This window comes from Perissodus microlepis, chromosome 3 (genome assembly GCF_051167445.1).
Source record: "Perissodus microlepis isolate ML-2025 ecotype Zambia chromosome 3, ASM5116744v1, whole genome shotgun sequence".
Taxonomy (NCBI): domain Eukaryota; kingdom Metazoa; phylum Chordata; class Actinopteri; order Cichliformes; family Cichlidae; genus Perissodus; species Perissodus microlepis.
The window spans coordinates 31658735-31681242 of record NC_140463.1 but is presented as its reverse complement, the minus strand read 5'-3'; the positions used below and the strand labels follow the sequence as shown (position 1 = coordinate 31681242).

The 22508-nt window shown below is 40.1% G+C and overlaps 3 protein-coding genes across 3 annotated transcripts; 1 reads left to right on the top strand and 2 right to left on the bottom strand.

Annotated features, from left to right (window-relative positions):
* The first annotated feature begins 2413 nt into the window (after nt 1-2413).
* naa38 (N-alpha-acetyltransferase 38, NatC auxiliary subunit) lies at nt 2414-5565 on the top strand. The gene is made up of 3 exons (XM_084924079.1): nt 2414-2528; nt 3725-3899; nt 5112-5565. Exons 1-3 carry the CDS (start codon nt 2490-2492, stop codon nt 5234-5236), a joined length of 339 nt encoding a protein of 112 aa, XP_084780205.1. The 5' UTR covers nt 2414-2489; the 3' UTR covers nt 5237-5565.
* Nucleotides 5566-5626: 61 nt separating this feature from the next.
* dnajc3b (DnaJ (Hsp40) homolog, subfamily C, member 3b) lies at nt 5627-13079 on the bottom strand. The gene is made up of 12 exons (XM_084924078.1): nt 12597-13079; nt 11234-11344; nt 10924-11048; nt 10743-10817; nt 10514-10657; nt 10160-10341; nt 9952-10071; nt 8783-8888; nt 8482-8602; nt 8111-8243; nt 7844-7992; nt 5627-7178 (listed from the first exon to the last, which is right to left on the bottom strand). Exons 1-12 carry the CDS (start codon nt 12679-12681, stop codon nt 7033-7035), a joined length of 1497 nt encoding a protein of 498 aa, XP_084780204.1. The 5' UTR covers nt 12682-13079; the 3' UTR covers nt 5627-7032.
* Nucleotides 13080-15280: 2201 nt separating this feature from the next.
* cldn15a (claudin 15a) lies at nt 15281-18694 on the bottom strand. The gene is made up of 5 exons (XM_084918465.1): nt 18361-18694; nt 17950-18114; nt 17595-17676; nt 17410-17517; nt 15281-15852 (listed from the first exon to the last, which is right to left on the bottom strand). Exons 1-5 carry the CDS (start codon nt 18575-18577, stop codon nt 15759-15761), a joined length of 666 nt encoding a protein of 221 aa, XP_084774591.1. The 5' UTR covers nt 18578-18694; the 3' UTR covers nt 15281-15758.
* Between the last annotated feature and the right edge of the window lie 3814 nt (nt 18695-22508).

Sequence of the window (22508 nt, the reverse complement as noted above, 5' to 3'; positions counted from 1 at the left end):
TCCAGTTGTGGCCGTCTACATTGAGAGATGATGATTTCTGGGAAAGTTTTATCAGAGACATAAGAGGGAGAGGGTGATGAAAAACTCCCGAGCTATCCAACTATATCAAGACTGTAAAGGACATAATCAGCAACATCCACATCCACCAGATAAAGTGTGACACATCGAGGTTTAGGGTTAAGGCTTCTTTGGACAGTAAAAGAAAGTAAATCCTCACAGGTTTACTTTTAACTCATGAGGCATAGGTCATCATCTGTGATTATCGTTCTAACCTAAACTATTAAAATGTGCCATTTTAAGTGTCCCAAGAAGCTGGGACGGGCTCCAACTACAACGCTGAATCTGATAAGCAGAAGGAGCTAGATGGATGGTTGTGAGGATAGGATGTGGTTCTCTCCAAAACACAGCACTAGGGTTAGAGATGCCATTGATAATGGCTTTAACCTCACATATTAAAAGCTTTTTAATGTGGGTGCTCCTACACTTCTCTGCAGATGGGTCAAAAACACAAAATAGCCTTCTTTTGCATGCTACGCGTGGAGTTTTGAAGGATAAAGAGGATACAAACCTTTAGTTACGACTATGATGCCAGTCATCCCTCTTCTAAGGATTCAAGATACCATCAGCACAGTCAGCAGCAAGGCCAGCACTCACTGCCACTACAAAACCACCCAAGAAGATCTGTGGATTATGACTTTAGTTCAGATTAAAAAAAAAAAACTATGCACACCACCTAGCTGAGGCTCTATTTTCACTCTCATTCATTTCATTCACATAGAGATGTGTCGATATACAGTGAATATATGATGAAATGCTGCTGCACAAGAATATATCTTCAACAAAATCATGCTTTTTTTTAACATCAGGAATTACATCTGTTCCGGGTAGTTTGCTGAACAGTGTTTGTCTGATCTTATCATATCGTGTCTTAACCTGATCTTTCCTTTCTCGGGAATGACTCACATAAATCTTGACTCTAAATTCTTTTTAAAGTCTTTTAAAATATTTCACAGCAATAATAAAAAAAACGCAGGAAAACGTAGGAACTAAATAGAAAAGAAACTATTAGCCCCTCCTCCAAACTCTACTTTGAGAGAAAAGTGCAAACCAGATATTTATATTCACATGCCAACATTCCAGTTTGACATCATCTGTCTTACCGAGTGTGTAACATTTAATCTATGCAGTCATTTAGATTTAGATTTTTGGCACTTGAGAAAAAGAGGTTTACTATCATAGTGTTTCTTCTTCTCTCACGCAGCTTCTCTGTCCTCTTTTTCCTGTAAGTAATTGGGTTTCATGGTTCTGTTAGGAGATGTTTGACACGGTGGATCTTTTGCTTATTGGTTCCTCTACAGTGTGTGTAACGGTTCATTTCATTTGTAGTTATGCTGACAGCTTCTCTCTTTACTTTTATTTTGAGTCAAATTAACTTAACTGCTTTTATTTGTTCTGCAGATATTGCGACTTTATTGTTATTGTGTTGCCATAATAGTGCAGTGAAAATGATATTTTTGCGACAATCACAACCACTGTAATGACTTTAGCAGTTTTCCCCCAGGTTTTTAAATGTGGTACTTCGGAAAGGAGTTTTATAAGTAACACATGGTAAGTTATACAAGTCATCTTTTCAGTGAAGCTCGTGGGTTAAGCAACGCGTACAAATCAGATAGAAATCTCGGCGATTTTATCAGTGTTTTTAAAGCGATGTGTCAGGAAATGAAGGGAAATGATCCTGTAGCGGCAACCTGTGGCGACGGTGGGGACATACAGGCGAGCTTTAAAATGCCACACTCCAATTTCTCCAGACTTACCCGACAATAAAACTCTGAACACGTAATAGTTTTCGTTTTTGAAAAGTATGGGTATATGAGTTTTTAAAAGGCTTTAGCAAACAGTGCTAAAACGAGGCTAATGAAGTCTTTGATCAGTGCCAGCTGGTAGTTCCTCTTAAAATTAATAAATTTACAGACTTAAATGTTAACTTATTATTATTAATATGTATCATTTAAATCAGCGGTCCCCAACCTTTTTTGCGCCACGGACCGGTTTATGCCCGACAATATTTTCACGGACCGGCCTTTAAGGTGTCGCGGATAAATACAACAAAATAAAACTAAAAAAACGAAAAAAAGAAGATTTATTCATAACACACGTGAAAAGACCAAGGAAAACCGAGTTAACGATAAAAACGATAACAAAATAACGCTGAAAACTGATAAAAACCTTGAAAACCATACATTTCACACCTTAGCCTCAACTCTCGCGGCCCGGTACCAAACGACTCACGGACCGGTACCGGTCCGAGGCCCGGGGGTTGGGGACCGCTGATTTAAATAATGTAAACTTTAAAAAAAAAAAATTCTAGCAGCATCCTAACGGACCTCCCCTTTAAGAAGAAAAAAAAACTGGATCGTTTCCGGTTTCGCTGGTCCGTCGATGAAATTGCTCCGTAAGTAAATGCCGGAGGAGAAGAAGAGGGGCAGGTTATGGCCACAATGATTGAGGAAAACGGCCCTTCGACTCACGTATGTGTTTCTCGTTTTAATTTTTCAGTTTGTCTCGGGGTTGTTGGTGCTGTTTAACATGTCAAAACTGAGATTAAAAAAAAAATAGTTAAACTGAAAAGTATTTCAACATTGTCATTGCTTCAGTTGTAGCCAATTCGTTAGTCGGTGGCTAACAAATTAGCTTGTACATCTGACCTGGTAACCTGCGTTTATTTAACTGTTTATATGAACGACAGACTAGAGATTCACTATGTGTTGAGTTCTCCTCACCAAAATGCAAAGTTTGGTCATTCTGTCTCAAATCATTATTTTTTCCTCGACCGTCTCAGATTTACCTAAACATTTTCTAGTCCAGAGTTTGTGTGTGTGTGTATATATATATATATATATATATATAGTGATTTAAAATGTTAGCTTCATATATCATTTTTTTTTTTTTCAATATATAAGTTTTAAGTCCCATCCACCTACTTTCAGGCCTTTTTATAGCTCAAAACTATTAAAGATAAAAGCCTTACATTTCCACAGGCCTTTCTTTCTTGAATCAGGAACTGGAATTTGGGACAGTAAAAAAAATCACATTGCAAAAATGCAGTAGTGACAGTTTCCAAATGGTATATGGATTCATTTCACAGTACTGTAACATAAAACAAGTAGAAAGCTTTTAAACATGAAATTCTTGGTCACAGAAATTAAGAAAATGTCATTTTCATTCAACTTTTATTCTGTGTTTAGCAAACATGACAAGTTGTACCAGGAAAAAAATATCAGTATGTATTAAGAGATATGAGATTTAACAGGAGTGCATGGAATTTATTTTCTCACATTTTATCTAGCTAATACTTTTTTTGGTTTATGTGTCCCAAAAAAGATCCCGATTCCCTTTTAGGGTACGAAAGACCAGTGCAAATTTCACACATTTTTCTTTAATAGTTTTTGAGATATTTGCATTCAAACACTGTCGGCTTTTAAAATTTGGGGTCAAAAAACATTTTGAAAGTGGGTCAATGGACAATTTTGGAGAAAAATGTATACTAAGAAGTGTTTGATATATGAAACTAAAATTTCACAGCGGTCATTACATGTGTCTAAACAGGGCTTCTTTCAAATAATATAATAATGGATTAATAATGTGCCAATTAGTCTGTTAAATAATAATTTAACCCTCAGCTTAGGTTTTATTTTGCTCACTTTCCCTTATTGTCCTCACCCAGGAGCAGTCTGAAGTGTCCTCATCATCTCAGGCACGGCAGAAGCTGGAGGGGCTCCTGAACAAGAACATGAGGATCCGCATGACAGACGGACGGACTCTAGTGGGCCTTTTCCTCTGTACTGACCGGGACTGCAACGTCATCCTCGGCTCAGCTCAGGAATTCCTTAAATCCACAGGTACGTAGAGGCTTGAGGCGACCTGAGCACAGCATCCACTGATGCCTTTGACTCCGTATAAAAACGCTGTTCTGTTCTTTTTCACACCTCGCACTTTTTATGGTGTTGTATTATCAAAGCATCTTTGAAGTGTCTTTCCATGGAAATATTTAAACACGCAGGTGTGCTATCAAACTGTGACTTTACTCAATGCCAAACCATCTTAAAGGTTATCAATAAAGCTAAAAATAATACTGATCAGAACCAGCAGCTGTGGGAAACACATACACGATGCTTTTGTCATTCACTTGGCAAAAAAACACACAGGGAAATGGGTAAAAGTTGTGTTGTTTGTACTGTTTTGTGGTTTATTTGCTGTGACCTGTTGTTTTGAAACTCATGGAAATGGAGCAACTTTTATCATGTTTTGATGTTACAGTTAAAAATCATTTCACATTTACATATATTAATCTGTAGTTTAGTTCCTAGATTATTGGTTTTGCTAAGAAACAAACTGTAGTGGAAGAGAAGATGATGTTAGGTGCTGGAAACATTCCACCAAATCCCAGGGCTGCTCTGTTGGATGAGATCTGGTTACTGTGGAGGCCATACGAGTACAATGAGTTCATTCTCATGTTCAAGAAACCAGTTTGAGATGATCTGAGCTTCATGGCATGATGGTTAGACTGGGGTTATAAAGGGGTCGGCATAGTCAAATACCCCAGTTAGGCTGCAGGTATTTAGACTATGCTATGTTGGTAGCCAGTGATACATGGCAGGGTAGCTCTTTAAACAAACGTCTGAATGTCACAGTATAAATTGAGACTCATCAGACCAGACAACATCTTGCTTTAACGTTTCTTTTGTTGTTATTGGGCAAAGCCCTGCTGTTCTTTCTGTATGTGCTGTTCATTCAAAGATGCTCTTCTGCCTACGTTGCTTGTAATGAGTTATTGTTGCCTTCCTATCAGCTTGGATATTTTCACTTTTTCAGAAATTTCTCTGTGAACCACACAGATGGTCGTGTGGGAAAATTTCAGAAATATTCAGACTAGTAGAGCCCCTTAAATCACCTTTCTTCCTCATTCTGACGTTTACATAACTACATGTCTAAATGCACCGATTTGCTGCCATGTGATTGGCCGACTTGGTATTTACATTAACGTGCAGGTGTGCTTAATAAGGTATCACACAGTAAGTGTAGTCTGACCTGTTGTCTCGTTTTCTTTTCAGACACATTCTCCCAGAGCGAACCCAGAGTCCTGGGCCTGGCCATGATTCCCGGCCACCACGTGGTGTCCATCGAGGTGGAGGCAGACAGCCTGGACGACACACAGGGATTCGGAGCTAACCACTGACGGAGCTCCGTCTGTTTGGACAGCATTCATGTGACTGAGTCCTGCCGAGCCAGACTCAAGGCCGTGGTCGATCCCAGGAGAACGGACGACGTCAGTCTCTCAGACTCTTTGGACGCAGACCTTCTGTGTCGATGTCGTGGATTCAGTCAGTCCCTCGGCGACTGATGAAAGAGTGCGTTTGCGTCAACTGCTGCACAATGCAGCGAGTGCAGAAATGGTGTGGGCGTGCATGAGGTGTGAGTAAACGAGAGCTTACTTGTATGTGTCTCAGTGTCTGCAGTGCCCGTCTTTATTACAGTGCGTTTTAAAATAAATCACCCTATTTGAGACTTTGTGTTGCCGTCCTTGCCTCGCTTTAAAACACAGCAAAACAAAATGAGCAAAAATGCGTTTGTTTCAATATTTTAATACACTTGAGCTTGTCAGCTGACTCAGTTTGGCAACAGGAAAAAAAAAAGCCTCCAACAAAAGAAACCCAGAAACAAAACCGTCCCACTCAGAGTTAAATACAAAGAGAGCCTGTCACATTTTGTTCACACAATCAAGCAGTAGAAGCTGGTTACAGTCAGTGTGTCCTCAAGTTATTAAAGACAAAATAACTTAATTTGTGCTAAAAAATAAAGTCTTTAAAAACATCATCTTGGTTCACCTGTGTGGCCCGTGTGGCTGCAAGAACCTCATTTATAAACTGTATGAAGTTCGTATGTGTGTCAGTGCGACCCATTGGATAAATATTATCCAAACATGCTGCTCGTGAAGTAGATATGGTGTACCTCTGGAAAAATAAAGCAGCAGCTCAGACACGCTTCAGTGAGACCTATTTATAAATGAGGTTCTCGGATAGCCACTGAAGACACACGGGAGTGTGTGGAAGGCTTTTCAAAGGCCTACAGTAACATTTCAGGAGTGCAGGAGGAGTGAAGTGGCCTTTTCGAACAAAGTAAAAGTGCAAGCTTTCGAAACGTTTCCTTGAAAGGAGGAGGGAAGGAACAGAAATACTCTAAATGTCAATGCAGTCATTTGCAGCTGTTTTTCTAAACTCTTTTTTCACTTATTTCGTGCACTTACATCCATAATGTCTGCCCCTGGATATAAATGAACATCTCCAAACCAAAATTCACACAGAATTATTCCAATTAGCTATCAGGAGGAGCTGATTTAAATTTAAAAATATACACGTATACATCACAGAGCACCTACACTGACTTCAGATCCATAGGATATTGAAATTCTTACACCTACAGGTTTCCTGTAGCGGTGCTCGAGTTTCACCATAAATATAGCTCAACAGCCACAGGTCTAATGATAAATATAAAAATCCTGCTTCTCTAGTGTAGAGACGTCTCGACATGGTAAAAAATAGAGACTGAAATCAGTAGACCTTTAAAGAATACTGCAAGCAAACGGACAGACGTACAGATTTTCAAGCAAAGAGTCACGGCACTAAAACTAAAAAGGAGGCGCCGAGTAGCGCTTCAAAGAATGGCACAAAGAAAGAATAAGAGCGGACACTGCTTCCAGTCGTCACACATTTCCTACGGAGCTCGTCTGTAGACTTCATTTTCTTCAAGCACAACGTAATTTATGAGTAACCACAGGTAGGTCCTTTGATTTTGTGGTAAAAAGTCCAAAATAACAAAAAAAAAGTTTGCGAAAACCTGCGTCCAGGCTGACGCAGAGCTTTTGAGGAAGACTCGTCCTCCAAAATCCCCCGAAGGTTTTTTCCAAAGTATCCAATCCACCTAAAACGACACTACCCCCCCCTCCCCACCCGTGTGTTCGTCAAGTCCTGCTCTCTAGTTGTACTGGAACTTGAAGTGGAAGCTGCCGCCAGATTCAAAGGGGTTGAAGTGAAAAGGCCAGCCCTGTTGACCTCCGCCTCCTCCTTGCTGGCTTTCTGGGTCCAGCGGATCCTCGCCCGCATCAAACTTCTGTCTCATTTCTAGAAAAAAAAGTATTAGAGAACAGGATCGTTAACATTTTAGTAAAAATCAACTAGTTTGGACTTGGTTTGACAAACATCCATTTTCTTCTGCTTTTACAATTCTATTCACTTTTTTACAGGACCTGTGATGATGGTGAACTTGAACTTAGGTGCTAACCACTGGACCACTGTGCTGCCCCCTACTGTCACAATACCAAAATGACATCAGTCTATTCATCAGACAAAACCTGACAGTAAATGTTTGTTCTTTGACTGCAGAGCTGCAGTTTTAACGTCTGCTGAGCAACATTTTTTGTGAAAAGAAGAACGAAGCCGCTCGTTTCTTTCACATGAATGTTCTCATAGCTCAGCTTAACTTCACCGCACTTCATTTCTGAGAAAGCCAAACTTTCTAAATTAGCCCAACTGATTTTAATGCTTGTGTTCTGGACTGTAATATATGCTGCTCACCATGCATTGCTATTGGAGTTTTCGGAGACTTTTCAAGTCTATTATAAGTGGAAGAAAATGAATAGATGGATGTTTATGGAGACTGTTGGAATTTGTGACTTTCCCTCTGGGATGAGTAAAGTACGTCTAAAATCCTGGAAATTCTTTAAAATCAGATATTGGTGGTGTGGAAATGTGGCTGTAAAGACTAAATAACAAGGCTGGCTGCTGACCTGGATCAGTAAGGACCTCTTTGGCCGATGCGATGTCAATAAACTTCTTTTCTGCTTCTTTCTTCTCGGCCTCAGACTGGAAGTTGTCGGGGTGCCACTGCTGTGCCAGCTTCCTGTACGCCTTGGTGATCTCCTGCTTGTTGGCACTCCTGAGGAAGTTTCTGAGCGTTAGCGGGCCCTCTTATAAAATTGACGGGCGTTGACTTTGGCATCAGAAAAATAAAGTAAATGTGTAGTGTTTATGTTGAAGCTGGCTGGACTGGTTACCTGCTGACACCGAGGATTTTATAGTAGTCCCTCTTACGAGACTGCTTGAGCAGCCTCTGGGCTCGGTCCAGCCCCTCTTTGATATCGTTGCTGTCGCCGTCAAACTCTCTCGCCTCCAGGTAGTCCTCCACAGCTGCACGACACACAAGGGATTTACAGATTACTCCTAAATATTATTTGTACCACATATCTGAGGCTAATTATGTAATATTGTTTTACTTTAATCATCAATTATCAATAAAAATCTTCTGATACTGCGGGTGCAGTTCTGAGATGGAAGCTGTGTCTATGGTTACGATAGGCTCATGACATCATGACAGGACATAAGCATGGGATGAGTTGAGTTGCATTCATTGAGAAGACTGTGTCACCTTTCTCGTAGTCCTGGTTGAGGATATAGGCCTCTGCTCTGTCTCTGAGGACGTTGGCGTTGCGGGGGTCTCTCTGGTGGGCCTCCGAACACACGTCTATCGCCTCGGTCGCTGATTTAATCTGGAAATGATATGAAGCAAAAGGTGAATGATTACAAACTAAGACTGAACTCTATTGAGAACTAGGACAGTGTGTTTGCAAGGGAATGACGATTTATTTAGAGGTTCCACATCTTCTGGGGGATGTGAGAGGAGAAAAATGAGCATCGCTTAGTGAGAAAAGCTGCCGTCACTCTCCCACCTTCACAAGACAGAAGCAGATCCTCTCTTTGGCCAGGTTGGTGTAGTACGGGACATTAGGCTCCGTCTGCATTACTGATTCATACTTTTCTATGGCTTCTTGATGCCTAATGGAGAGAGAGAAACACAGTTAAAGGTCAAAGCACTTAACATGCTGTGGCACTGAAGCAGTTCACAGTTTACAAGCTGCAAAAGTACAGATGAGTTAATTATTATCCCACCTATGAAAATAAAATAAGTGCCGTTAAAGAGAGCCAGGACTTTCAAACACAGCATTTCCAAACATGCTTGTTTTATTTTGGATGCTTACATTATTTTACTTTGAGCACAGAAACACAAATATGTCATAAAAACTACCTGCATCAACATTATTAGCCCCCCTGCTGCTAATACTCGGTTCTCTTTGCTGGTTAACAGTCTGCAACTGTTTCTTCTAGATTTTTTAAGTCAGGGCTTTTGCCCAGGCCAGTCAGGGACATTCACTTTGGTCTTCTGGAGCTTGTTCTTAACCCTGAGTTTTAGGTCGTTGTCATGTTGTTCTGGGGTCTTCTTAGTTTTCTTTCTCTTCCTACCTCTTCCAGGCTTCTTCTGCACTGTGTGGCTCTCTTTGAATTTTGCAATGATGCTTCTCGCTCCAGTTTTTAACACTTGGAAAACGCTGTGATATGTTTGTATATCACCTGCAACGTGAGCATCAGCCATTCTTTTTCTCAAGTCTAAACTGTCTTCTTTTGTCTTTGACCAGCTGTCTTCTCATTGACAGCTCAAACTCTTGCTGAAGTTTTTTGCTGTGTGTAAGTTGGACGATAACTCTCAGTTTTAACTTTAACTTACAAGCTGAGCATTACAAGTTACAGCAAATCATTGCACAGCAGTGGTTTGTGGTTTTTTAGGGGGCTAATAATACTGACTCTGGTATTTTTTCTTCTTTTATGAAATTATTCTGTTACTGTGTGCAAATATGTATAATTTATGCTTTCTAAAGAAAATGCTGTGTTGAAAATCCCTTGCCCTGTTAAAAGCAAAGGGAAAATTTTCATAGCTGTGCTAATAATTATGCCCTCATTTGTATATGTTACACTTTCAGAGGCTGGGACTATAGCTGCCCTCTGAAACTCTCATTTGCATGCAGGTGGAAGCGAAGTGCCTCAGCACAACAGAAATACCCACCTGCCCTCCTCAATCAGCTCTTCTGCCGAGTCCAGCTGCTTGCTGAGCTTCTTCACCTGCTTGTAGTGGCTGAAGCACTCCTTGTCGTCCTGGTCGAGTTTCAGACACTCTCTGACGTTGCTGCGTGTGAATAGATGGAAAAAGTGAGACTTCATTTGCGTGGCTGAGCAAGCCAGACCTATTTGTTTATTCCAGGAACGACGCTCACTTGAGTGACTCGTGGTGGTCGCCGAGGCTGTAGTGCAGCTTGCTGAGCTTCAGAAAGGCGGCGCGGTTGTCGTTGCGAAGCCGCGTCGTCGGCGTGAGATCCTGGATGGCTTTCTGTGGATCTCCCATCCGGATGTAGCACTCTGCGCGGAGCTCCCGAGACTCCGGATCCCAAGGAGAGATCTAGAGGAAGACGGAAACTTTTTATAAATGAGCAATCAGCTCAAAGATCAAAGTGATTCCTTTAATAACTAAAATGCTGAGGCATTAAAATCAGATTTGAAATCACACTTTGAAGCAGTTGGTATTGGTAAGATTGTAAATGAAGAATAAAATTAACCAACAAGACCCCTACTTCTATAACTCTCTCCAGCACAGTGATCGTTGTGCTGTAGTCCCCTTGGTGGTACGCGGCCTGGGCCTCCTCCTGCAGCTCCTCCAGCTCGTTCGCCTTCATCAGCTGGTTCTGAGCTTCCTCGTTGTCTGAGGACCGCTGCAGCTGGAACAGCAGGTACATATTATTGTGGCAAACATACGTGGGAGAGTGATTTAGGACTACAAAAGCAGCACGTTATAAAACCTACCACTGCCTCAAAGTCCTCCCGTGCCTCCTGCGTGCTGCCCTGCTTCAACAGGATGTTCCCTCTCTGCAAGCGGGCCTGAAAAATACAAACAGATGAAAAGATAGGATGACGAAGACTCGGAAGAGGGCAGAAGAAATGGAATATGATAGAAGACATTAAGAAAGGCTAGCGAGTGACCTACAGCCAAGAAATCGGGCTTGAGTTGGATAGCCTTGGTCAGATCTGGCAGGGCAGATTTGGACTTTCCCATGGCCAGAAACACTGCAGCTCGCTTGTAGAAGGTCAGGTAATTCTTAGAGTCACCCTCTGGAAAATGCATCATCACAATTTATTCATTTTTATTTTAACAAAAGCAACAAACACAAGCTTTGAACCTCTAAACTCTTTTACCGCACAATAACACACCTTTCTCGACTGTACAGACAAGCACTGACTGTAGACTGAAAATGTCAGCCAGTGGCAAGAACGTGTCTGTGTGTGTGTAACCTTACCCACAGCAGAGTGGTAGTGGGACAGGGCTTCGGCCAGCTGACCAGCTGCCAAAAGTTTGCGGCCCATCTCCAAGTGGTGCTCAATCTCAGCCTGAGTTGCCCCAAAGACGCCTGTAACATAAAACTGGGTTTGAGCCTCGCTGGAAACCCTGAAGAGGGACAACTTTATAGAAGGAAACCACAGTGTAGCCCAGTTTTCTTCGTGTGTTTGTCTTTTGTTCACACTTGCACCTCTCTTCTGATGACAGAGGCTGCACAAGCTCAGAAAAAGATTCAAAACTGACAATCGAGCTGCGGCACCCGACCAACAACCTAACTTGTCTCCGAACTTCTCAGCCTGACCTTTCCCTCTGATGTACTCATTTCCATCCTCCCATGAAACTCTTAACATCTTCACCTCAGTCTCCTGTCTTTATACCAGAGCGATCATCTCAGCAGGTCTCCCTACTATCGTCTAAACCATCTCTTTCACTTGAACCGCTTTCCTTTTTCACTCATCTTCACCCACTCCACTTCCTCTCTCTTATTCACCTCTTATGCACTTTTATGCTAAATATTGCACAAGTCATATTATCAAAATATATTTTAACTACCTAAAGTGAAAGTACTCATTACACAGAATGGCACTTTTCAGAATCATACACATTATATTAGTGGATCATTGCAGTTGAGGACTGTTTTACATCCTTCTACATTGCTTATAGGCATTGATCTATAATAATGCAGTTAATCTGCAAATGAATAAGCGACTAAAGTCTTAAAATCTCCATCTGCATCCAAAATATAGCGGAATAGAAGCAGAAGGTACATAAATACTTAAATACAGTACAATTACTGTGTATTAAACCTCAACTTTAGTAGTAAAGTACGCAGTTAAGTGTAGAGCTCAAAGTATTTTAGCGCTGGCGGGGAATGAGGGAGGGGTGAAACTAAAGAAAACCGATGTAATGAAAAGTGAAAGGGGAGTATTACTGAAAGACGAAACCTTATACAATCAGTGCTTTTAAAATAATGATTTGACACACATAAATGTAACTGAACTATCAATATTACTAAGAGCAGAGGCCTGACACGGGTAAAAGCAGGTGGTGCTGGGACTGTAAGTCTTCACTACACCCCTGGTTGTAAGGATGCTGCCCTTGGAAACATCTTTTAAAGCCTTCATGTTTAACTTTTACAGATTAATTGCTGGTATATTTAAATCAGAGCAACGATATAGTAATTACTTTTTTGTATTAGTATTTTAAGAGCAGTTTCGGGGTCAGTAATAAGCCGGCTTGAGGAATTTTTAGCAGCTAAAGACGACATACAAGTGAGTAAGCAGGCTGTTTTTTGTTTTCTTTTAACGTGAAGTGGGTCTTACCGTCCAGCTGGATGTCCAGGATGACACACAGCAGTGACAGGGAGCACAGGACCCCGCTGAGTCCGGCCCGCCGACACGGCTCCATCTCTTCCCGGATTCACGCTTCAACACCGGAACCAGCCAACTTCACAGCTCTGCGTCCGCTTCGACTGAAAGCGCCTGTCTGTTTCATTGAAATCTGCCTGTTATTTATTACACACTCATGGGTCTCCCCTCTCTACAGAACAGCTACGACGGTGTATTTACGGTCCCAATCGGACAGTATTCCGTGTGGAAATGAGTCGTGTCGCTGAAAGGTTCCTCCCCTCACAAAAGAACTAGCAGCTTAAATTCACTACCCCGCCTGAATTTATTATTTTCTAGACTCGTTTTAAAGTTAAAACGACTAGTCTGTTGCTGAAGCCGAACAGCTGACCGTCCTTACACTTTGTAAACGAAACCTTGCCCCTCTGCCAGAGCCGTCCCCGCCCTATCTGCTCTACTTTTCCGTGGTTGGTCTGCGAGGTGCACATCCGCGTTCGTCCAGAAACGTGGGCTGCTCTCATTGGACAAGCTATTTTAACAGTGACGCTCCCACCATGTCCCTGCATGGGCCCGGCAGCCTGCACACTGCGGCCAAACGTCACCACGGGGTATGTAATTAACAGTGGTAACACATGACGACGTGTTATGCAATGTAAAACAACCAGCTGAACAGGCCCAGTCTGTGTTTTTACCTCAAAGAATGCGAAAGGCGAAGAATGCGAAAACCGTAATCATCCTGTCCTAATAATAATAATAATAATAATGATAACAATAACAATAACAACAACAACAACAACAACAACAATAATAATAATAATAATAATAATAATAATAATAATCGATCATGATAAATCATCCTTTCTTTTAGTTCTCTGCAGGTCTATAAAGTTTTGTCATTTAATAACTTAATTTAAAATAATCCTGAATCTTCATTTTTGAAGTGATTTACACTCACTGGCTCACTCACTTCATAGTTATACCGTGTGGTACAAGGTCGGACATCTTTTTGCCTTTTAAGAGTAAGATCGACCTTAATTCATCATAGTACAGATTGAACAAGGCGCAGGAAGCATTCCTAAGAGATTTTGCTTCATACTGACATGACATGATGTGAATCTTCTGTTCCATCCCAAAGGTGCTCTATTAGTTTGAGATGGGGCGACTGTGGAGGCCATTTCAGTAAAGTGAACTCATTGTCATGTTTAACATGAGATGATTTGAGCTGTGTGACATGACACGCTATTGTTGTCAGCAACAATAATCAGGTAGCCTGTGCCATACAAATGAAGCTCAGGTGTCTAAATGACCTAAAGCATGCCAAGAAAATATCACACACCATTACATCACCAGCAGCAGGAAAACCACTGATACAAAGCAGGATGGATCAATGCTTTCATCTTGTGTACTCTTGTGTACCCCTACCATTGTAGAAGTTGAAGCAAATTGAGACTCATCAGTACAATCATCTGTTGTGAAGTTTTGTTGTCCATGCGTAGCCTCAACATCATGTTAGCTGACATGAGTGTCACCCATTGAGGTCCTCTGCTGCTGCAGCCCATCTGCTTCAATGCTCGATATATTGGGCATTCAGAGACTTGGTTGTAACGAGTGGTTATTTGAGTAACTGTTGCCTTCCTATCATCTGAAAACAGTCTGGACATTCTAATCTGACCTTTGACATCAGCAAGACATTTTCTCGCATCTGGATATTTTCTCTTTTTCAGACTGTTTCACTGTAAACCCTACAAAGGATTGTGATCCGTCGCAGTAGATCAGCATTTTTCAGCCCGTCTGGCACTCAAAGTCACTTAAATCAAATTTCTTCCCCATTCTGACGCCGAGGTTAAGCTTCAGCAGATAATTGCACTATCGAGCATTTTAACAGTCTTAATAAGAAGCTGGGCAGCCATGTTTCACCAAAACAGCTTGAGTTCACCTTGACCCGGTGGACACACACACACCAACTCACATAAGATGTGTTCTCCTCTTGTGTTTTGTTAACAAGCTGAACAAGAAGTTGCTGAGCTGAGACCTGGTGCTATCAAAGGCACACAAGTCACATGATTTTCAATCATTCGGTGGTTGATGTGTCCTCTAAATGGAGTCACTGTCATCCTGGTTGAGACCGCTTCCACCTGCATACATTTACCACGGGATAAGGTGACCACCCAGTGACTCTTCCCTATCTTCTTTATTTAATAATCATGTGAGCTGCTGTCACGCACTGTTTACGGTGCTGCTTCCCGCCACTTTAATGACACATCATAAATAAGTTGTACAAAATACAGTCTTTACTTGACACATAAAGATATTTGAATTTGCTGCTTTTAGCACCAAATTTAAATAGTAAAAATGTGTAATTTGATGAAAATATAACATTTGCAATTAGTCTTTACTCTGAACACAGACACTGAACAGGTTGTTGATGATTTCCCACAGTATTTTACCCAAATCATGTCCTGATGACCTGTAATCATGCACCTGGCTGATGTTTTTTTAATTGTAATTTTATTTTTTATTAAAAAAAGGAAGAATACAGCCACCACTGTTTTTGTCTGTGGTAAGTAAAACTGGAATGTTCAATGTAAAACATTTAAATTTGTACATTTGCTTACCCCCCCCCCCCCCCCCCCCCCCGAAAAAAAAAAAAAACCCTAAACAACAACAAAAACCCAAAAACAAACAAACAGGCAAAATACAATCAAAACAAAGACAACCTGCCCTCCAGCGCCTCTTGCAGGTGTCGCCTACAAAACTGTACAAAACGACATATCCAAACAATCATCACACTTTTGACCTTCCCCTTACAAATGTGATTGAATTCATTGGAAAATAAGTGACAATATCAGAGAAATATAAATATTAATCATTGAGAGCGCACAGTGAGTTTGTGCAGTGACGCTGATGTTTTGTCAAGCTTTTTGCAATCAATTTATCCATGTTATTTCTACAGAACATGCATTTTAAAACTGCGGTTATTTGTATATAACATATACAGCGATGCTGAAATACTCCCAACAGTGAACATCTGATGCACTGCAAGTGTTTCCACAGTGATGAAATGCCACAATGTGTTAGTTAGACCAGCCAAAAGTGAAGGGATGAATAAGTCCACAAAGCTCAGTTTCCAAATCCTGCTCAGACGTAAGCATTTCTCCCATAAGTACTGGCGGCCAGGCTTCTGGTTGGTGCTGGTCCAGAATACACAGTTCCCCTTGCATGAGGTAGAGGGCTGCAGAGAAAGAAAACGTCAGGATCAGATGGTGGAAATACAAATCACCCCAAGCATGCTGCACATCATATACTCAGAGTCTCAGCAAGGAAATTAAAAGCTTTAGAATAGTGTTAGAATAAGTTATCCTTGTAGTGGCAGTGCACCTATCAGAAGTGAATATAAGAAGGCTATGGTCAGTGGAAAGTGAGTAAATTTTTGTGAATAATCTAGTTACTACTTTTTTTGACCACTGGGGGGAGCCAATTTTCTAATCAGGGACATGAGCACTTGCCACTAGGCAGCCATCTTGGTAACGTGTTTGCATTGTTTCTTTTTAAAGCACAGTTTAGATCTACTTTAATTCTAATGCTTACCTGGATAGAAATATAAATCACTAATCTGATTTAAAAAGTTTACAATTTTACCGACTTTCTAATAAAATAAGGTTTTAATAAAGACGTGTGTGGGTTTTTGTTTCTGTTTCTGCCAAAGATTTTAATTCTTTTTCAAATCTTTGACTGCTACGTCTCCGTTATTCACTTTGAGCAGTCTGAGACCTGCTCAGGAGCTTCCATCTCCAAACAGAGATCTCTCCACAGACAAATTTAAAATCTTTTCTATGCTGTGTTTTATGATGTCCCTATAATGAAGGTTGGTCAAAACATTTTCATCCAATTTTTATTTGTTCTTTTGCCTATGTTTACCATTGAGACAGGTAATTACCAAATAAACTATAAACCTACCGTAGTTTTCGGGTTATAAGCCGCTACTTTTTCCCCACACTGTGAACACTGCGGCTTATACTGACGTGCGGCTAATGCATTTTTTTTTCATGCGGCCGAAAACATTTTGCCTGGTAACAGTAGACCAATAAAATTGATAAGCAGTATATATACGGTATATATTTTTTACCGGTTGTTAAGAGACGATGTAATGTTGTTTGTGCACTGTTCCGTAAAAAAACCCCATAAGCAACGTAATTTGTGTGTTAGCGATACGTGCGTATACTTTAAGGTAGCTGTGTTACAGGCACTGTTCGAGAAAAAAAAGCATTTGCAGTATGTATTTTTGTATGTTACCATAACGTTTATGTTACCATGTTTATGTTACCTTACGGATTAAATTAAACGTTAAAAATCCTCACGTGTAATATTTCTGTGTAAATATCTCATATTACGAGGGAAACGCATACGGCTTAAAATCCGGTGCGGCCTGTACAAGTAAAAATTGATTTTCTTTCTAAAAGTAGAGCATGCGGCTTTTAATCAGGTGCGCTCTGTAGTCCGGGAATTACGGTACTATAAGCCCCTTAAACCTGCCACTTAGCACAGTCGAGACAAAGACACCTGGATGGGTGGGAACTATCGACACTTTGAGATAAGTTCATGTTGCCACAGTGAGTTGCTAGAGAGCCACGGGATCCGTCTCCCTTTGTATCACATTAATAACAGAACATTCAGCACATTCGTGTTTTCTTTAATTAAACCAGAACATTTTTCATGGCCGGGCCAGATTGCACCTGTAGACTCTGAGAATTACCTCCAGCTCTGTACATCAAAAAGAGATCAAACTCACTATTTTTCCTCTGTGCCCAATTTGCAGGAGCAGGTGAGAACGGCTCCTCCAGCGATGGCGAGCACAGCAGAGCACCAGCCGATGTAAAGCCCTTCTCCTATCTCATACCTGTGACACAGCAAAATTATGGGCTGCCGGCACTGCACTTTAGGCCTGTTTATCTCACACCACTAACAGCAACTTACTTTGTGCCAGGGTAGTAGGGATCAAAGAAATTCTGAGTGATATTGAAAGCATACCAGGACACTGCAACCATAGTGCACAAACCTTTTGATAGAAAAAAACAGACAACAACAACAGGGAGTCTTTAGTGAGCAATAAAACAGTGACGGGTCAGAGTTTAACTCTGATCCAAAGTATTGAAGTAAACAAGAACAAAAATAGGTAGGACTGATCTAAAAGGGCGGTATGGCATTATCATGATTCATCAGCATGCTGGGGAGGTTTCTTTATCTTCTTTAAGGGGTAGTGTAATAGGAGGTCAATATTGTTATCTGAATATCCAGGAAGAACAGACTGTGTTTTCTATGTTTTTGTTACCTTGAAGCATAAAAAGTACTCCAGCAGTGCCTGCGATCCTCCCTTTGAGAACATAGTTTTCTCCTCCCGCTTTAGAGCACTGTATCCCAATCAGCGAGCCCAGCAGTCCAAATGTGCCAAACACTATCGAGGCAATCATCAAGGCACGAGATGCTTGGATGTAACCTGGAAACAGTGCATAGATACACAAAACCACATAATTCTATCAGATTTTTCAAAGATGGATTGATGTTTTAATGTGTACCCACAGTACAACAAAAGATAGGACATCTAAGCTCTTCACATTATCCTTTTAATACATTTCTTATGACAGAAACCCTCCTCCAGACAAAGTAACATAAACATTTGATGGAATCCAACTTTCCCGAACCTCATGATATTATTAAGAAGTCAATTTTTTTGTCAGCATACCATTCAAAGCGAGCATCGAAGGGAAGTCCCTGCAGTTACTGACCCCGGTTGAATCTGTCGCGCAGGACATCCACAGGTTTTCATAGATTGTAGAGGTGGTGATGACATTTCCGTCAACAGTGGAGGTCCTCCAGTAACGGTTTGGAAGCGCAACCCCCACCATTATCCATCCGATGAACCCCAAAATCACAGCCACCACTTCCACGACTGGATCCATGACTTCTCCTCGGCCCAACTGTCAGTGACGACAGACTGAAGTTTTTGAATTTAATAAAAGTTATTTTTTTATGAAGATAAAAACATCGGATTTGGGTCAATGTGTGTGTGTGATGTGCGTCCGCTCCGCCACTGAGAGATGTGTCCAGTTCAACAGATAAGTATAATCAGTTATATGACTCACTTGCAGTCTCTCCTCCCCCTACACACTCTCTCTCTCTCACACGCACACACATGTACTCTATCCTTTTTTTTTTGTTGTTGCATTTTACACCCCTGAAACTGAACAGGTGTTTATCGGCTCACTTTCAGGGTCCAATGGTCATCTGCTACTCTTAATGACGCCGTGACTCTGTATGCATTTCTGGTTATGTTTATGAAAAATACTCAAACATATAAAATTCTCCCAATCTCTCATAATAAATGATCACACTATTTGTCATTTAATAACTTTTAAAGGATATCGTTGCTTAAAAAAAAACAAACTAGTTTTTTGTAATCACTATTCACTATAACACTTCAAAACTCATATCGAAACATATACGAATATATTTCTCTAAATTATGCTCCACCGCATAGGTTTTATTGTTTCGGATTGCATATCTCAAGGCCAGAAGACTCAAGTTAACAATTTCTTTGTCACACCCTGTGCTTGGGAAACATCAATATTTAACAGGTTCAATTTAATGTCACAAACACCAACCAGAGACCAAGGTCTAACGCTGCCCAGTTCATCCCGTAGTTTCTCACTTTGTTTCATGCCATTAATAATCCTCCTGATAGCTTTTAGGTCAGCGTTGACAAATCCAGGGCACTCTGAGTTTACCTCACTGATAATTTGAAGATAAATCTTAACCTGCATTTCACACCAAGCCGTCAAGTCGGTAGAGGTGAGGAGATTTATAAACCAGCGAATGTGTTTGTTTAAAGGTCAGCCTCCAAAAATAGCCCCAGTTCACCAACAATAAGCCAGACTCAAGCTGCTGGTGAGCCGAGTGTTTGGAAGGGAAAGTTCAACTTGTGGAAATGAAAAAGACAAAGGTTGTTAATTGTAACAAAAATTCAAACGTTTAGCATTTATTTTACGCAATGACAAAGAAACTAATAACTAAAAACTCACAACATGCTTAAATAAACTGATTAAATATAATGAGCACATTTTCAGTGATATAATCAAAAAGGGTTATGCTCTTTATGTTTCATCAGATAGGTTATTAAACTGCTCAAATGGCATGTAAATACTGAAGGTAAGTAACATAGTTTGGCAACATTACTGAGTGAACTGGGAGACCATGAAACATTTTGTGCTGATAAAAAAAAAACTACAAATGTTCAAAGGCTCCTTTTGAAAATGACTTCTTATTGTCATTACTGTTTCAAATTGATTGTGTTTTGTTAGTCACCACAACTGCAACTGTAATTCATGTTCTTTGCAAATGTGAAGAACATGGTTAACATGGCTGCCTGATAAATATTAGCATACTAGCGTCGTCATTGTGGTCATTGCGCGCACTTAGCTAAAAGTGCTACTAGCAAAAGTCAACACTTTAACTTAACATTTTTCTGTTTTCATGAAACAAATTTCCATCAGACCTGAAATATTTCAGCCCACTTTTCCAACTTGTTCCTAAGGTAACAACAAGTGTTGCTCAACTGCCATAAAATGTATATATTTTTTCTTTTTTTAATGAAACCATTAAGCAGGAATTTGATTACTGGTTTTAGTAACAGTACTGCCAAATGTAAGGTCGTCATAATGATGCATTACGTTGGAACAACTTAGCTCCAACAGTCTTATGAAGAAACTGTCACTGTTTTATTGAACACCATTTACACTTTAATGATTTACCCATGACACACTTTCCAGAGTCTCCAGCTATTTGTGAAAAATGTTCTGGGTTGTTTTTGGTGATGAGGCTGCTGCGATTCCAATATTGAAGCCTGGATCAAATTAAAGCATGAATTACTTAATTAAGTCAGCAGATGAGGGAATATTTGTAATCTTTGCAAGGGCCCTCAGCTGGAAGAGGCAATTTAACAACAGAATTTAGTTATTAAATATAAAACTAGCAGACAAAAAGGTCACCCCTGTTTTGTTTAGTTTTTCTTTTTTGCAAACGGTGTTTTGCAATTTTCCAAATGAAAAAGGTCCCCCTTAAAAGAGCAATGTGTGTTAGGAGGTTCGAATAGTACCACCTCTGTTTTTTTGTCCATTCATGTTGGAAAGGTCTATCACTGATCATGGTTTTTTGGCTGCAATACAGTCCAGCAAGGCCTTTTACAATATATATATATATATATATATATATATATATATATATATATATATATATATATAGTATTCTTTTTAAGATAAAGTAAATTTTTAAATCATCACCATAACATGAAAGTGAAAAGAGTACCGGGCCAAGGATAGATCCTTGAGGGATGCCCCTGAACATGACGTAAAAACAATTCAAGAGGAGTTCCTTTAGTGCTCACAGCTCTCCATAAAGACTAGGACACCATGATCCACTCTATCAAACACTCAGGTCTAAAAGCACTAAAATGGCAGGATCACCTGAGTCTGCAATTAATAAAAGATCATCAAAAATGTTTAAAAGTACAGTTTCTGTGCTGTGATGTTATTTTGAAACCTGACTGAAATCTTTCAGTGATGCCATTTATTTCCAGAAAAGTCTGGAGCTGAAGGACAATTTTCTCCACCACCGTAGACCAAAAAGGGAGTTTAGAGATTGGTCTAAAATTTGAACGAACTATTTGATAGAGATTTGTAATTTTTGTTTTTTGAGAAATGGCTGCACTATGGCATGTACAAAATCAGCTGGAACAGTCCCAGTCAGAAGACAGGTATTTAAAATGCACTAGGCCCAAGAGAGCTAAAGATCTCTTTGAAAGGACGGGTGAGAGTAATGTCTAGGTAACACATAGCCACTAAATGGATTAGCACCCTATAACCTTTCTGAACTTTTATCTTGGCGTAGTCCTCAGATGCTTGTGTTTGTTCATACAAGCAGACTGAAGGCGAGGCTGCACCTAAGCTTTACCAATCTACCTCTTCGAATTAGGACCTCACCAGCACTCGACATCTTTAAAACCAGCTCGAAGACACGTCTTTACTCCCTAGCGTTTAAATATAAACAAGCTTTTGACACTTCACTTTTGTTTTGTTTATTTTTCATCTTATTTTTTTCTGTATTTGATGTCAACCCTTATTTTTTATAAATGTGCCAATAAGCCCCCCCACCCCCGCCCAATTGACTGTTGAGAAGAGGAGGATATTGTCCAAATGCTTCTCCATCACAAACGGCTTTTTGAATCTCTCCACAGTGATAGGAGTGCATGATTAGCCAGAACACTCCGAGTAATTTAATGCTCCAACAAACTTTCCAGGAAACAAAAACATTCTTGGGAAAGGGGCACCCAGATATTTGTGCTGATGTTTTTAATGATTACCTGATGGCTTCTTTTAACTAGTTCATTTTTTAAAGCATTACATTTTACATTTTCAGGACGTTTTACACATATTTCTTTCCCTGTGATTTAATTAATGTCTCAGATTTAGTTATGTACAAAAGTAAATTTGGCACATTATTAATGGTCCATATAAAAAAGATATTGTACCTCAGAATAGAAAAAATATATGGTTATATTAAAACAGTGTAGTAATACAAATATTGCACTTCAGGATATCCACAGTTAGTATTATTTATTTTACCTTTATTTAACTGATCCAATCTCTTTCACAATGACAGCCATGTGAACTCAAAATATATAAAAAGCACAGCAAACCAAAAAATCTAATATTAATTATAGCTTAATTGTGATAATTTAAAAAGAACCCTTTTAGATACTTGAAGGTTTACATCCCATCTGACTATTAAGAATATCATGTACAATAGGATAAATACTGTTAGTACATGCATACTACA

Bases quoted from the DNA above. Each gene is read 5' to 3' on its own strand.
- naa38 (XM_084924079.1), top strand. From the start codon at position 2,490: ATGGCCACAATGATTGAGGAAAACGGCCCTTCGACTCAC. The intron at 2,529-3,724 runs GTATGTGTTTCT...GTCCTCACCCAG, and splicing joins AAAACGGCCCTTCGACTCAC to GAGCAGTCTGAAGTGTCCTC. The intron at 3,900-5,111 runs GTACGTAGAGGC...TTTTCTTTTCAG, and splicing joins GGAATTCCTTAAATCCACAG to ACACATTCTCCCAGAGCGAA.
- dnajc3b (XM_084924078.1), bottom strand. From the start codon at position 12,681: ATGGAGCCGTGTCGGCGGGCCGGACTCAGCGGGGTCCTGTGCTCCCTG. The intron at 10,342-10,513 runs GTAGGGGTCTTG...GTCTTCCTCTAG, and splicing joins TGCTGGAGAGAGTTATAGAA to ATCTCTCCTTGGGATCCGGA. The intron at 8,244-8,481 runs GTGACACAGTCT...TGTGTCGTGCAG, and splicing joins CAACCAGGACTACGAGAAAG to CTGTGGAGGACTACCTGGAG.
- cldn15a (XM_084918465.1), bottom strand. From the start codon at position 18,577: ATGGATCCAGTCGTGGAAGTGGTGGCTGTGATTTTGGGGTTCATCGGA. The intron at 17,518-17,594 runs GTAAGTTGCTGT...GCTGTGTCACAG, and splicing joins CCCTACTACCCTGGCACAAA to GTATGAGATAGGAGAAGGGC. The intron at 15,853-17,409 runs GTGAGTTTGATC...CTTTCTCTGCAG, and splicing joins TTGGGCACAGAGGAAAAATA to CCCTCTACCTCATGCAAGGG.